Raw genomic sequence first — 15,729 nt, forward strand, 5'->3', positions numbered from 1 at the left:
ACATGTTCAAAGATACTATTTTACACACACACACACACACACACACACACACACACACACACACACACACACACACACACACACACACACACACACACACACACATATTCGCTCATCATAGTGTCTGAAATAGGACACTGTCAAGGATCTGACTCCTGGAATATGGATTCTAAGTCCGTCTGAAGGTAAAGGTACATTTGTGTTAAACTAGACATTCTCATTAAATCAACCCTTCCCACCATAGCAACGATGTGTGTAAAAATAACGTATCAAAATACTAACTTACGAAATCAATTTAGTCATTAAAACGTCTATATGACGGGGTATTCTTATTATCCCGTCAGAGTTCAGACGCTTCTCTGAGCGTCTCTGAGCGGGAGATCAAATTGAAGCTAAACCCACCAATCGCATTGAATCGACACTTTCCACCATAGCTACATTATGTGTGGAAAACTTGGTTTCTCCGCCTTGTTTTGCGATCATGTCTAAAATATCATAAAGCATTGGCGAGACAATGGGAATACCTGATCATCTAGATTACACTTTGGTAGCTGCTGGGAAATCTTTTGAAATCTAGGTAAGATTTGAACGTCTTCATCCCCGACTTTTTTATCTCTTCAGGCGGACTTGGACTCTAGATACAAGGAGCCAAGTCTGTGCCTATGTTAGATTTCAGAAACTTTACTGAATAATGAACTAAACCCCCTGTTTCAGCCGCTGGAGAGGAGGATGATGTAGTAGTAGTCGACCGAATCTAGCTCAGCTGATGCTAGTTCAGTGATACCACCCAGCATGCAGCAAATAACTGCACGAGAAACAATGTGCCAAGATACAGATGTGAGTTGGGTGAGTGTGTCTCCCTACACCCAAAGTCTTGTCTTGTAAGCGACCTTGCTCGTTGAGTGTTTAACATTCCCCTCAATCCACTGCCCTTGTCAAGCACCGCAACTCCTCTTCGTCTTTATAAATCCAATCTTCTCTTTCCTTCCTTTCTTTATCAGCTCTAACAATAGCGGCAGAGTATATTCTGACATGTTCCAAGGCATCTAAAGGACATTTACGGTTGTTTCGGACACAAAGAGCATGGCTACCCGGCGCAACTCCCCGTGTTTGCCTTAGACCGTGATGTAGACACCTTTATACTATTTAAGACCTGGCTTAAAACCCACATGCTTGTTAATGTTTCGGGAGACAATTCTGATCAGTTGAAGAGACTCTACTGCTATATAGTTAGAAGATGTAGTTCAGGGAAAGAACTGCATTACTGATTTACTACGTATCACGCATAGGGCTATTAATGTCAATACATATTTAGTCGACCTCTATATTTACTGCATATGTATAGTCAATATCTGGCTTTGTTCTTGCTGAATTGGACACACCTGACGACATATTGGCTATGTTTCAGATAGATACCTTTACTACAGGGTGAAGTCCAATCGTTGATAATTAATTGGTAACGGTTGCATGACATGGGTTCGTTTTTTTTTTTTTTTTTTTTTTTTTTTTATAATAGTTTGGAGAAAAGACCCTCCGAGGCCTTGAGGTTCTATCAGTTGCCCTGGGAATTCTTGTCTGTGAAAAACTCACCGGTAGTGTTAGTCGGAGACATTAACATTGATGGGCCTGAATATTCAAGGCAAAAATCGGGGAGTTCAACGAACTGCTGGGCAGAATTTGTATGGCAAGAATCTTTACTACCACCACAAGGGATAACGGCCAACTCATCCACTTCCATCGGTTACAGTGTGTTCACAACTTACGACTTTATTCCTGATTTCAATGTTCAGGGTGCTGGAAAAAATAAGGAATTTCTGACCATACAGGCCAGGCTTTCAGAGGTCTATTTCAAATTCGCCACTGTCCAATCCAACTTCTTCGGTTCGGCGCCACCTCAACACTGGAGAAATTGTCAATTTGAAAGCTACACCTGAGTTGTTGTAGCATTGGGACACGTATATGAAGCATTGCGATCTAGAAAAGCTCATACAACAGCTTTATGGCATAATTGCAAACGGCTCTTGGGACGGCCAGTTGCCCTCTCAAGAAATAGTAAGTGATAGAAATGCATAACGAAAATTTTCATTCTTACGATAAAGAAACAAGACGTTTTGAAGTCCGAATTTTCTTGATGCTACAGGAAGCCTATGTTTCAGTGGAAGTCAGGCTGACCAAAGCCATAGCGATCTAAAAAAGCTTTACGATTTGAAAGCTGAAACAAACTCAGAAAAGATGCAAATGCTAAGCTCATTCAAGAAGCAGAAATAAAAGTCAAGCGATTTGGAAATCTATAAATTTAGAAAGGATCCCAGGAAAGATTCAGGACACAAAAACACAAAAAAAAAAAAAAAAAAAAAAAAAAAAAAAAAAAAAACAAAAAAAAAAAAAAAAAAAAAAAAAAAATAAAAAAAAAAAAAAAAAAAAAAAAAAAAAAAAAAAAAAAAAAAAAAAAAAAAAAAAAAAAAAAAAAAAAAAAAAAAAAAACACCCCCCCCCCCCCCAAAAAATAAAAAAAAAAAAAAAAAAAAAAAAAAAAAAAAAAAAAAAAAAAAAAAAAAAAAAAAAAAAAAAAAATAAAAAAAAAAAAAAAAAAAACAAAAATAAAAAAAAAAATAAAAAAAAAAAAAAAAAAAAAAAAAAAAAAAAGGCTCGAATTGATGGTACAGTTTGTTACAGAATCCGAAGCGCTTGCAATCATTTCAATGAGTATTTTTTACAATAGCTGACAAAACTTTGAATGAAAAGCAAATGGAATCAATACATAAGTGCATGTACAACCCCCTGATGTAGAGGTTTCCACTGACCAGTTTATTATCCCCAACTAATGTAAGAAGAGATGAGTGAGATTATTGGACAGCTAAAACAAAAAGAATTGCTGGGCTTGAAGAGATCTCCTCACAATATTAAAAATGCAGTGACGAGTAGCAGCTCCGTTAGTCCATATCACATACTTATCCTTCTAGCTCGGTGTATTTCCAAGCAAGTTGAAAGTTTCCTGAGTGGTTTCTATGCATAAATAGGGTCCTAAAGAAGGATGTCGGCAATTTCAGGCCTATATCCCTAATCTAACTTTCTCACAAGTGTGAGAAGATAGTCCTCAGGCGAATGTTTGATCACTGTCTCGAATATCACCTTAAATCCGATCTGGACAACATGGATTTTTAAGGAGGAGGTCGACTTTAAAAACTGCACTGACCGACATGGCTTGAGCATTATCATTCGATAAAATTGTAGAAAGGGATCGGTCACTGGCTTTCTTTCTTGACATTGACCAAGGCATTCGACTGCTTTTGGCATGATCTGATTTGGAGGAAGCTTAGTTTATTGGGCTTTCAAGAACCACTGCGCTGAGAATGGTTTTCCAAATCTATCTTCAAGGTAGAGGAGCAGTTGGTGGAGCGGGACGATGGTGCGGAATAATGCTAGTCGAAAAATCAGATCCGGTCTTCTCCCCGATGTCACGGGGTGTGCCCCAGGAGTTCGGTCCTTGGACCGGGTTCTTTTCATCCTCTTTATAACGATTCCAGGATTTCTCAACAACCATTGTACACAGTCATGTACGCAGAGATCTGTTCTCTTGACATTGGAAGCTCAGCGGAAATCTCCTTGTGATCGATTCATTGTGGGCGCTTGGTTACGACGGAAGATTTATGCAGCAGCAAACGAACTTAATTTTTAATGAGTCAAAAAATACTAAGCAGCTTTACCTTTGGAAGTCATAAAGGATGAAATTGCTCCAACTTCAGATCTGCTTGCTGTGAATAACACAAAACATCTTGGAGTTGTGGCTGGATAATCGTCTCGGCCTGGCAAGACCATTTAGACCATCTCTGTCGAAAGCTTAGCAAGTTCTCTTTTTACTTTGAGAAGTGTAAGTCTATAGCACTCAAAGACGCTGTACTGGTGGCTTATCACGCCTATTTGAAGTCATCTGAGATATGGAGTTGCTGTTTGAGGTGTCTGCTGCCCACACTCATCTGGAGCGAGTATTGATAATACAGAAGTAAAGCTATGAAGATTCGTTGGTGTGGGATGCGTGATTAGCTGTAGAGAAGTGTTCAGAGCACATAATCTGTTAAACGGTTTAATTAGCCTCTACATAGTCGAATCATTGTATGGGCTACTCTTACCAAAGCTTTGAACGCAATCGAGCAGTCCACCTCCAATATGAAAACAGAAATGGGTTTAAACTATTATCCTTCCTATGCTCATCGCCTGACTCTGTATGAACGTAAGCATCATACCGCCGGGGCGAGATTTTTCAACAATCTGCCTCGAGAAGCTGAAGGTTGAAAGCCCAATGACTTGAAGAAGAAACTAGTTAGTGGTTCTCGAAAAGATAGCAGTTTTATTGTGTCAAAAGGTTAAATGGACTGGCAAATATTTTAACCTAAACTGAAGACTTTGTAATTTAATTGTTTTCGGACACCATTTCCGATTCCAAGACTGTGAATATAAGATTTCTGTGATTCTGTATTATTGTGTGAAAATCACACACATCCTTGGTTCAGCACTGCAGGCCGCTTTGCCCTTAACCATAAAGAACCTTTTGCAAAGTCTTCCCCATACAAAAAATACGTCAATTATGTATTTTGTTATACTTATAAGGCATTATGATAGTTAAAACTAGTCAAAACAATGCATTTTCTAAGACAAATTAATAAATATAACTCACATTGACACGTTACATGTCAAAGCAAAAATATTGTCTCAGCTATCAATGCTCTTGTCTCTTACTCTTAATATTAGCATAGATCAGAGGGCAGACTGTAATAACTTTAAGTTCAAAAGCTTTTAAGTTAATAAACAGTGATGACTTTAAAAACTTTTGTAAATACTGTAGTAAATAATGAAATTTGGCACTATTGTGATCATGGTCATAAGAGTGCACAGTTTCTGTTACAAGACTAAAATTTGAATGAGTGCTACTGGTCATTCTATTCTGTTATGTTGTGTACTTTGCGTTTGTTTACGCTTCATTGTTTAATTATTTGTTTGGTTATGTGTTTTATTTATTTATCATAAATTGTATTTCATGTTTAAATTAAAAGCGTTTTGAATTTTTTTATTGCTGAATACGTTTTAATTGTTATTAACACTATATGAATTTTTTAAATAACACCGTTGATAATAATTTTTCAAGTTTAAAACTATTGCTGTTATGGATGGTAAGTTTTGAATGCAATATTTAGACTTACAGTTGTATTTATGAACTATTTAATATTTTTAAATGAGATTAGAATATTCAAAAATACAATTCTAATCCCTCTACACTTTTTATTTGATAATTTTGTAATAGGTATTTATTTTTTGAACATTTGGGGCTAGCCTAAAACCCTTAATTGAACTCACTGACCAAACAATATCATAATATGCCTGTTCTATTTGATATATTTTGGAGTCCATTACATTTAGATGCACAAATTAAATAAACATATATTCAATGAATATTAAAAAAGTACATAGTTAATTTAGCCTATGCTATGGAAATATTGAAATTATAGCTTAGGTTAGGTTTATTTTAGTTAAAGCTTATGATGCAAATAACGTGTTAAAGGCATATAATTATATAACATTAAATTATATTAATAATTTCTTGGATAATCAGACATGGGTTACGTGTTGAAAAAGATTAAAGATTCATTAGTAGACCATTTTTAGAATTGTTTTTAACCTTTTTGTTGCCAGGCTATTTGCTCACAGCCTGGGTAAATGTAAAATCAATGGCTAGAGTGGAAAAATACGAGTTTCATGTTATTAACCTATTGCCATTGTCCTCCTGAAAAAAGTGAGGTTTCATGGGTTGGAAATGACAAATATTGATTTAGAACATTAAAAGAAAATGTAGGCCTACTCTTCCCATGCAGACCATTCCTTATTAGCCTAAGTTACAGCTGCATGGGGTCAACTGCTATTTTTGTGATTGTTAGTCAACCTCATATTGGTTCATGATTACATCAACAATCCTTTGGAAATGTAAAATAAGAATAATACTGAAATTAGGGGAATTTTGACCCTAATGAACCAACTTTATTATTGATTTTTGCCGTCTTAGAATAATAGTTCATATCAAGCTGATACAAGTGCCTTTGGTCACTTCAATGCTACCCCGCACTGATGGCGATAAACATTCCTCGATGTAGTACCTCTAAATAAAATTTTAGAGGGTATGATCACAAATGCCTCTAAACTATATTACGAGTTAGGAAACGTAACTTAATTCAGTAAACAAATATTGTAAATTCACCCAACCATAAATTTATACAATCTTTGAATTTAAGTAGTTCCAGTACTTTGGTATTATCCGCAGGCCACTATTTTTGGAAGACTTTCTTACTAGGGACTTAAAAAACTATATTATTAGAAAGAAAAGACTTTATGTGATTTATTATGAAAGTCACATATCATTATAGCGATCAGTTCTTGTTTTCTGCCTCCCAAAGGAAACAATGTCAGCGAGTGCTGTTCTAAGCTGTACAAACGCTACGAAGGAACTGGTTTTTATATTGATATAATTAAACGATATCACATAACTGCATCCAACAGTAATCAACCTATACTGAGTAAGCAATTTAATAGTTAACATAGGTCATATGTACCAAAGTAAACACATTTTAAGATTCTAAACATGATTACGATGAGTGATTTCATCTAAATAAAAATGTTAGTTAACTTTAGAAAACTAACGAGCATTAAAAGATTATAGATAACTTGTGGTTTTTTGTTTGTTTATATATTTTGTTTCGTGTCTACAATTTCTTATTTATTTGTATGTGATCATTCCTATTACCTTTCCTAATGGTTAGTTTCATGGTTTTGGTTCCTATATTATTTATGATGTTGTGTCATATATATTAAATTAATCCTTTTAATTTCAAACATATGTCTTTTATTTAGTATTTTTAATTTATAGTAATTAATTTGTTTAATTTTTAATATATTCTTAATAAAATCTTATGGGCTTATGCTCACCAATTTAAATACTGCTTGATTTTTACTATATTTATTTAGAATTATTTATGACATCATTGAAGTATTTTTTGACACATTAAAGAATTTGTTGTTCGTTTGGATCAACCTAATGTCCAAACTAGGGAAGTCCTGAACTGTACTGCAATTCTGTATGTTTTCTTGAAATTCATAACCTGTTTATAAAATTCTATTATTTTGCAGGTGTAGAACATTCACCGGACGTAAAGCATTGGCATAAGGCAGAAACTAACAGTGGTGCTATTTATTACGTTAAGTAAGTTAAACAATTGTCTTACTTTATTTGTTTTATAAATTTAATCTATCGACTTTTATATTTTATAACTACTAGTTTTGTGTATTGTATACTCATAATGTCACTTGTAAACTCATTTTTTGTCAATTTTGTTATTACTTATGTAAAATTCTAAAAACATTTGAAGCTTAATTCTGATTTTAAATATACATGCCCTCAGATTTGGCACATGTAGGCCTGATTAAAATGAAAGAATATTACTTTGTTTTATAATTAATGCTATTCATTTTATTTTGATGAGAAAGCTCCAGTCACTGGATAATATAACATAGTTAGTTATAGCCTACCTGTTATTATTGATTTTAATTAAAAGAATTAAAATATTTTTATTTTATAAATCACAGTTACTATTCTAAGCAAGTCAAAATTTTTTCTTGTTATAACTATCTTTAAAATATTACGTTTTATGATTAATTTCAAATAAGCCGTTTTGAAATACACCATAAGTTTAGTAACAGCTACAAAATGTTACCTTAGTTAAGTTCAGTACTACATCGAAAGGAACACTAGTTAGTTTTTATAGGTTGGACTAAGGTAAATGAATTCATACTAATCATTATTTACATTCTTTGCTGTTTTTGTACTGTTGTTAACATAAGTTATCTACATTGCCATAATTATTTACATTTTTATGTAATGTGTGGAAAACTACCTATTTTACAAAAATATTTTGATACAATTCTTTTATATTAATTTTATTGTGCAGCAATGAATTAATATGATCTAGACCATTTGAATATAATTGACCATTTTTACAGAATATCTAGAAACCAAAGTGAGCAAAATTTACAAGTCTTTTGACATATGTAACATTAATATAAAATACATAAATTTGAATTTATCACTATAGGGTAGATGACAGGAACTAGAACCACCCATCTCTGGGAGCTAGGATGGGCGCTACAACGCGAGAGAGCATCTCAGTCAAATTTAGTAACCGACTTTTAATATGGATTTTCCACTGTATATTTTTTATTCTTTACTCTATGACATGCAGTGTTATTCTAAACGTGTTCACAAATAACAATGGTTCATTTGAATTTCTTAGCCTTTAATTAATTGTTTAAAAAATTAATTAATATATTTATTTTTTGAATCAATTTATGTATATATATATATATATATATATATATATATATATATGATCCCAATGGTTTTATCTAATAAGTCATTTGTAAAGTTAAGTGAAGTATCAATATAGTAGTACAATAGCATCTCTACTTATTGTAAATGGTTTTGCATTTACAGCCATGCTTCACAAAGAACAGCGTGGGATCATCCTAAGTACCGGGTGGCCATGGAGATGCTAGAGGAGTGCAATAACATTAAGTATGCAGCTTACCGAACTGCAGCCAAGCTCAACATTGTGCAGAAAACCTTGAGCTGTGTGTAGTGGATTGATTACTCAGCATGTTATCTTAACAGAGATATTAACACCTTTACTGCTGGAACTTAAGTCTCAGCCTCTATCTTAACCCTCCAAGTGATGACTAAACCACTTCAAAGTGCTAGGCCATTTTCGAGCATATGACATTTCTTTTTTTAAACAACTTTTTATATACAAATATATGTTCAAATTGCATGTATTACATATGGTTTTTTTCACAAACATATGTTCTATAAGATCAAGTAAAAATAAAAATGCTTATCTTTTATCATAAAAAATCTGGTACTGCTAACCGGTTGTGTAGTTTTTTATATTTTTATTTTTCAAAATCCTTGACATATAGTTTTTACAAAATGTAGTAGTCCTAATTCTAAAAATATGCAAAATGTTCCAAATGTAATGCTAAATAAGAAAAATGTCAATTCTTAACCTTTTGCACAACATATCACAATACTAATTGGAAAAAAACAAAACAATGTTTTTTCGCAAAACTTTTACTAAAATGTTTACCACATCAACAAGTGGCAGTAAGTAGTTGAATAGTGATTATTGCCTCAAAATAAACATATTTAGTTAATGATATGAGTAAAAGTAAGAAAAATGACAGATAAAGTATTAAAAATACAGAAAAATGGCTTATATACATATTTACATTAGACTAAAAAAATTAGTCTGAGTCACTCTCTGGTGGGGGTGCTGCTTGCATCGCTATCATTTCCACTCAAATCGTCATCAAAACAGCGCCTAATGGCACTTGAATTACTAAGTTCACTCATAGCACAAATAATTACTCAATAAACAATAATATATTAAGTCACTTACAAATCAAAACAACAAAGCAAAACAACAATGTCACAGAGCGTCGGCCGCGAAACGACCGTAACAGACAAACACGCATCGAAATCAGCTGACTATTCTTCTTACTCTTCCTCGTAAACTTCTGAATTACATAGTTCTAATTACGTTACTAGATAGGGAATTTATTCCTACATGTAGCCTTATAAACCACGTCGTTATTGAGCGAACCGTTCGTCTGTAATATGAAAAAAACGAACATATCGCACAGTGCGATAGTAGCACTTTGAAGTGGTACGAACATATCACACAGTGCGATAGTAGCACTTTGAGGGTTAAGGCATCTCCACAGTCAACGTGTTAATGTCTAAATTACAAATAAATTCACTAATAATATATTGGTATACCATAAATAGTATGATGTCTTCACCATCATATTTTGATACTGTTAGACCTTGCAAGCATCTAGTGGTTTTGATGAATCAATCAATACAATTCAACCTTCCATGTTCAGATTCTAGAAATCAGATCAATAAATGTCCATCTAGAAAAATATATTATGAATTATATAAGTTCTGTCAACCAACACATGTTTTAGTAAACTACAGATAAAAGGTAAACCAACCAACCTACCAACAACCACCAACAACAAAACAAATATATAGGCCTATATATATATTCTTATTACTATTATTATTATAATATTATTAATGTTTTATTGTTGTTGGTTGTGGTTGGTTGGTTGGGTAACCTCAACTGGTAAATTATCAATATTTTCATTCCATCTATACATAATATAAGTTCTTTTGTTTCTTTAATCTATTCCATTTTTGCCATTTAAAAAATACTTGCACATTTATGTGTAGAATTTTAGTACAAAAATATTAAGTTTAATTAAGCCTTAATCCACAATTTGCGTATAAAAATCCGAAAATACAGTGGATTTTTATTAAGTTTATTCTTGTTCTTGTAGTTTGCAGTAATCATAACATTTAAATATTTACCCCATTTTATATTTTTATGCAATTGTGTAACAGCTGGTGCTTGAAAAAAAGGGTGAAAATTGTATTGTGTTTTTAAAATGTGCTGTAAAAATTAATAAGGATATTATTTAGAGATACTAATAAATATATGATTCTCTTACGATTTCGTTATTCAATATGTACAGAACAAAAGGTTTGAAACTATATTTTATTTAAAGAAAATAAGAATACAAAATATTCATTGATATTTCATTAAAATGAACTTCACAACATTCAAATCCAGCATATCCTTCAAAGAGGATCGTCACCAAATATCATCAATCCGATGATCATCAATTTCCATAGGATTGATTACATTCAACATAATCAATACCTCACTAAAATATTTCTGGATGGCATGGATTTGCAGCCCTCAGTAAAACTTCGATTTGCATATCATCCAACTAAATGCAATGTATGCCCATGTAATAAAACACCATTGGTCAACTCCAGCTTTCTCTTTCTTTCCTTTGACTAAATTGTCAACATCTGCATTTCCCTCGGTGAACAAATAGCTCAAATTTGGGTGGATTGTTACAATTTTCTGAGAGGGACTTTTACTCTGGGCATCTTTCATGCACTTCATGCTGCGTGTAGAAAATAACCCATATTTAACCATATAAGTATATGAATTGATTTTATTTCCTAAATTTATGTACAATATTGCAATCTTAAGAAATAAACTTTATAATTGAAAAATTAATAAAATTACAGAAAGTAGATTGAAAAGTAAAGAAAAAAAGAAGAAGCACCATAAGGAAAAGCATTTGCTTTGGGAAAAATGAGCCTGCATGGGCTATGGTGCCTGTACACAGACTCAAGTTGCTCTTGCGACAATAAATACTCAATAATTTATAAATTGTCTGAATATTTAACATTTAAAAATTGAAAATTTAGTGAAAGATGTATGAATTGTGTAAATTTAATTTGTAAGTGTTAAAGTGTGAAGTATTATTAGTTTACAATAGGATATATAAGCAACAAGGATAACAGGGTCATGGCAGATTAAAATGGGACTGTCGTAGTGATAACTAATGATGAAGGGAAAGAGGGATGACCGTACACAGGTCAAACTGTCCGCCTGTAGTTTGTAGAGAGCACTGCCTCTGCTTCCTCAATAGACAATAAAACAACCATTGGTTAACTCTTCTTTAAAAAAATTAATGTAGGAATTTCATTAAAAAAAAAACAAATTGGAAACTGTGTAGTGATATTTATAAAAAGCATGTGAGCTAGGTATTAAGAATTGGTGCTTGAAAAAGACTTAGTTAACTGCAGAGATAGAATTCCTGTTGATCTAGAATAACATGTGTTATGGGTGTATTGAATTCTTTCAAACAGATAATCTAAATTTGTTTATTTTTATAGGCTTAAGATACTTAGATTATATTTTAAAGATACTTAAATTATGCAGGTTTGTTCTTGAGTTCTATGAACTAGAAGACATGTTGTCTTTTTTAGTGGACCATGTACAGTTATCTACCATAGCAGGAGTGTTCCACCGTCACCACATCCAAGTGACAGAGAACAGCCTCGCTTTGGAATATTCTGAGCTAGAAGCAATCCTCAATGATATCTTCTTTGCTGCTTCTAAGGAAACGACTCGGCACCACTTTCAAGTTGATGTCAGCACTGAATTAACTCTCCATTTTTTACTCAGTGTTTTTGACAGGTTTGTTTTTATGTACACATAGTGTTTAAATTTAGTAATTATACATTTAAAATTAAACGTTCTTTTGAATTTCTCTGTCCATCCTCTTAATGTGGATTAGGTTAATACAGTTTAGTATGTAGTAAGTAAATAATTCAAAACATTGTTTCAGTTTTAAATCATCAGCATCTTTAAGGTGTAAGCTTTTGAAATTAGTATAAAAAATTTAATCTATGCTATCTTGAGAGCCTTACTGAAAGTGATGTGTGTTTGTGGATTCAAATCTGATTGCCACGTTTTTAATTAGTTTCATCTTGATTGAGTCTTTTTGTGTGCAAGAGTAGATGACTGTATGGTGTTTCAGAATGGAGCGTAAACGTGTGCAAGTGCTCAGTGCCAAGATTGCTCTGGTGTGTTTATGTGCTGCCAAGCTACAGGACAAGTACCAGTACCTGTTCACCCAGCTGGCCGACCATAATAACTGCCTGTCTCGACGCAAGCTACACGCATTGCTGGACAGTATGGTGGCTGTTACTGACTACTTGTCTGAGAGCCTTGCGTTCTCTGCAGATCTCATCCCGGCCACCGTAGACTCCTGCTTCCAACAGGTTACTATCAAGAATAAGTACAAATGGAACCCAAACATTCGTAAAAAATCAGATAATGTCATTGTGATGGACAACCTGGTTTTCTGTAAAGACAATGTGAAGTTTTAATATTTTAGAATCATAGAACAATTCAGTTTTTTTATTCTGTACTAAATAACTTGTAGATTTAATGTCTGTTTATGAAATTGTGCAGAACTTCTCCATAAGGCATTTTATCATTATTAAAATGTTTAGTATTTCCTTACAATTACTGAATACAAACAAAAGTAAAAAAAACATCTAATCAGAATTATTTTATACTTTAGGTTCGGATGGTCACTTCTTAAATTTTGATTAACTGGTTCTAGTACAGCATTAGTGAATTCTGTTGTCTGGTCCTTGTTACTAACCTTAGTGAGATCCCTTTACTCATCAGCTATCTTATTTCATTTCTAAGACATTGTATATAAAACAAATGTGTAAAATTTTTTGTTGCTTAAGTGTTGATGTTCATTGAACATTACTCTTCATGTAATGTTCTTAATATGAAAATATAGTGTAGATTGTTATTTATTATTTCTACTTTCTGCATCGAACCGTTACTAATCAGAATCTCCAGATGTTATATAAATTTTTCTCTATTAGATTTAATTTTATGATCTTCACAAATTAAATTGTATTATTCAATCAATGTTCTAGTCTCATGGGCCTCTGGGTATCAGTGAGGATGTATTCATGGCTTGGCTCATGAGGGAACCACAACTTCTGGTCTGGCTCTCTACACTTTACCGGCTAAAGGCTGCAGAAAAAGGTATGTTTACTTGTTGCATTTAAAATAAACAATCCAATGTTACATACATACTATGCTGTCACTTCATTAATAGATAGCTTAAAATCAATAATTGACCAATAAACATATTTGGTGCAGAACTCAATAGTATTCATGAGTGAGAAAGTTCATTGTATATCTGATTCAAAATCATGTTTTTTGTCAAAACCCTAAAAAGAACTATTGCGTTTGATAAGGAACCGTGCCTAACAAAATACCAAATACAACACAAACTTGATACTTGGTGTCTTTGGCTGAATCAAGACTCAAGAAGCTTTATTGTCATTAAACACACAAGTGTACAATAGACATAGTCATGAACATAGTAAACATGTACTATATTACTAATATAAACTAGATTATACTGAAATTATTTTCCTTTAAACTGTTCAGATATTTTAACATTCATGTCACATATTTCAAGTTCACATATAGCAAATCATGAGATTTACTGGCAAATGCTTTAGACAGGTCAATTAAAGTAGCAGATACTGTTTCCTTATTTTCAAAGCTTCTCAAGATTTTTTCAACGACCAATTCAACCAATTTTATAGTGTTTTTACCAGGCAAAAAACCAAACTGCTCTTTACAAAGAAGTTTGCTCTACAAAAAGTAATTATATAACTGCTCTTTCATCAAGAATCACGTTTCACTGAAATAGTTTGGTTAGAGTAAGATAATTATATGTTAAACTTTGGAGGTATGCAACAGAGTGTTTATCATGCTTGGTTATACTTTCGGAAGTAAGGATGGTAGTCATCAAGAATCACGTTTCACTGAAATAGTTTGGTTAGAGTAAGATAATTATATGTTAAACTTTGGAGGTATGTAACAGAGTGTTTATCATGCTTGGTTATACTTTCGGAAGTAAGGATGGTAGTCATCAAGAATCACGTTTCACTGAAATAGTTTGGTTAGAGTAAGATAATTATATGTTAAACTTTGGAGGTATGCAACAGAGTGTTTATCATGCTTGGTTATACTTTCGGAAGTAAGGATGGTACAGGGTAGAGCACGGTAATTTGCTTTTTTGCACTGCAAGCTGTGGCAGCACTGTTGGTCGAAGAGAGGGAAGAGTGGGCGTGGCTTATAGTGGCTGACGGGAGATTTGTATTCCTCCGCGTTCCAGTTGCCATCATGCAGTGGGCATGAGAGGAAAGGTCGTTTTGTGTTGAAGCGTATTTTTCAAATGCCCACTCGATCATTGCAGTGCAGCGTGCTTTTCGTTTACGATTCGCTGTTCCCCAACGCGAACGTGTTCCTGGTCGGCAATCAATTGTAAATTGAGTAACTTCATTCAGAACAGCAGGGAATGTGTCATGTGAAAGGGGACCTCAGAGAAGGATTACAACACCGGAAAACATTGATAGAGTTAGAGCAGCAGTACTGCAATCTCCAAAACGCTCTGCTCGGAAGCAATCACTTGCTCTTGGCATTTCAAGACGTTCTCTCCACCGGATTCTTCATGATGAAGTGAGATTTCACCCGTATAAAATGTGCGTGGTCCATCAATTGTCAGCACGGGACTATTTGACACGGCGTACTTCTTGTGAAGATGCTTGCAACTATACCGCGTGACACAATTGTATTCTTTTCTGATGAGGCACATTTTCACCTCAGTGGATGTGTCAACAAGCAAAACATGCGCTACTGGAGTGAAACAAACCCTAGAGAAGTCCACCAGAGACCTCTGCATTCGGACCGCGTCACTGTGTGGTGTGCCATATCACGAGTAGGCCCTTACTTTTTTCAGGATAACCGTAAAATGTTTCCTGGACGGCTTATCTCTATGAGGGGTGATGTGAACTGGCCGGCACGCTCACCAGACTTAGCCCCATGCGATTTTTTCCTTTGGGGTTACCTGAAGTCGAAGGTGTATATCAACCGTCCCAACACCTTGGAAGACCTAAGGAACAATATTGAGGCTGAAATTGGCAGAATACCAGTCGATATGCTTGTTAGAGTTAATGAAAACTTCAGAAAACGTATGCAGCAGTGTGTGGATGCCGAAGGTCGACATTTGCCAGATACATTATTTAAAACCATGTAATTTAAAAATTCCCTTACTGTTCAATATAATTAAAATAAAAAATAATTTTTTCTAAGGTTCATAATTTTTTTATTTCATTTCCAAATCAGCAAATTACCGTGCTCCACCCTGTTGTTACTAAGGA

The 15,729-nt window shown here is 33.7% G+C and overlaps 1 protein-coding gene across 1 annotated transcript in view; it reads left to right on the top strand.

Annotated features, from left to right (window-relative positions):
* The first annotated feature begins 4,812 nt into the window (after positions 1-4,812).
* Positions 4,813-15,729, top strand: part of LOC124354904 (dystrophin-like) — a 34,860-nt gene continuing 23,943 nt past the window's right edge. The window contains exons 1-6 of the mRNA XM_046805701.1: positions 4,813-5,167; positions 7,173-7,245; positions 8,533-8,669; positions 11,950-12,160; positions 12,504-12,747; positions 13,426-13,537. Of these exons, the coding sequence (XP_046661657.1) occupies positions 5,161-5,167; positions 7,173-7,245; positions 8,533-8,669; positions 11,950-12,160; positions 12,504-12,747; positions 13,426-13,537 (784 nt within the window). The 5' untranslated portion in view covers positions 4,813-5,160. The remainder of the gene's footprint in view (positions 5,168-7,172; positions 7,246-8,532; positions 8,670-11,949; positions 12,161-12,503; positions 12,748-13,425; positions 13,538-15,729) is intronic.

This window comes from Homalodisca vitripennis, chromosome 2 (genome assembly GCF_021130785.1).
Source record: "Homalodisca vitripennis isolate AUS2020 chromosome 2, UT_GWSS_2.1, whole genome shotgun sequence".
NCBI lineage: Eukaryota > Metazoa > Arthropoda > Insecta > Hemiptera > Cicadellidae > Homalodisca > Homalodisca vitripennis.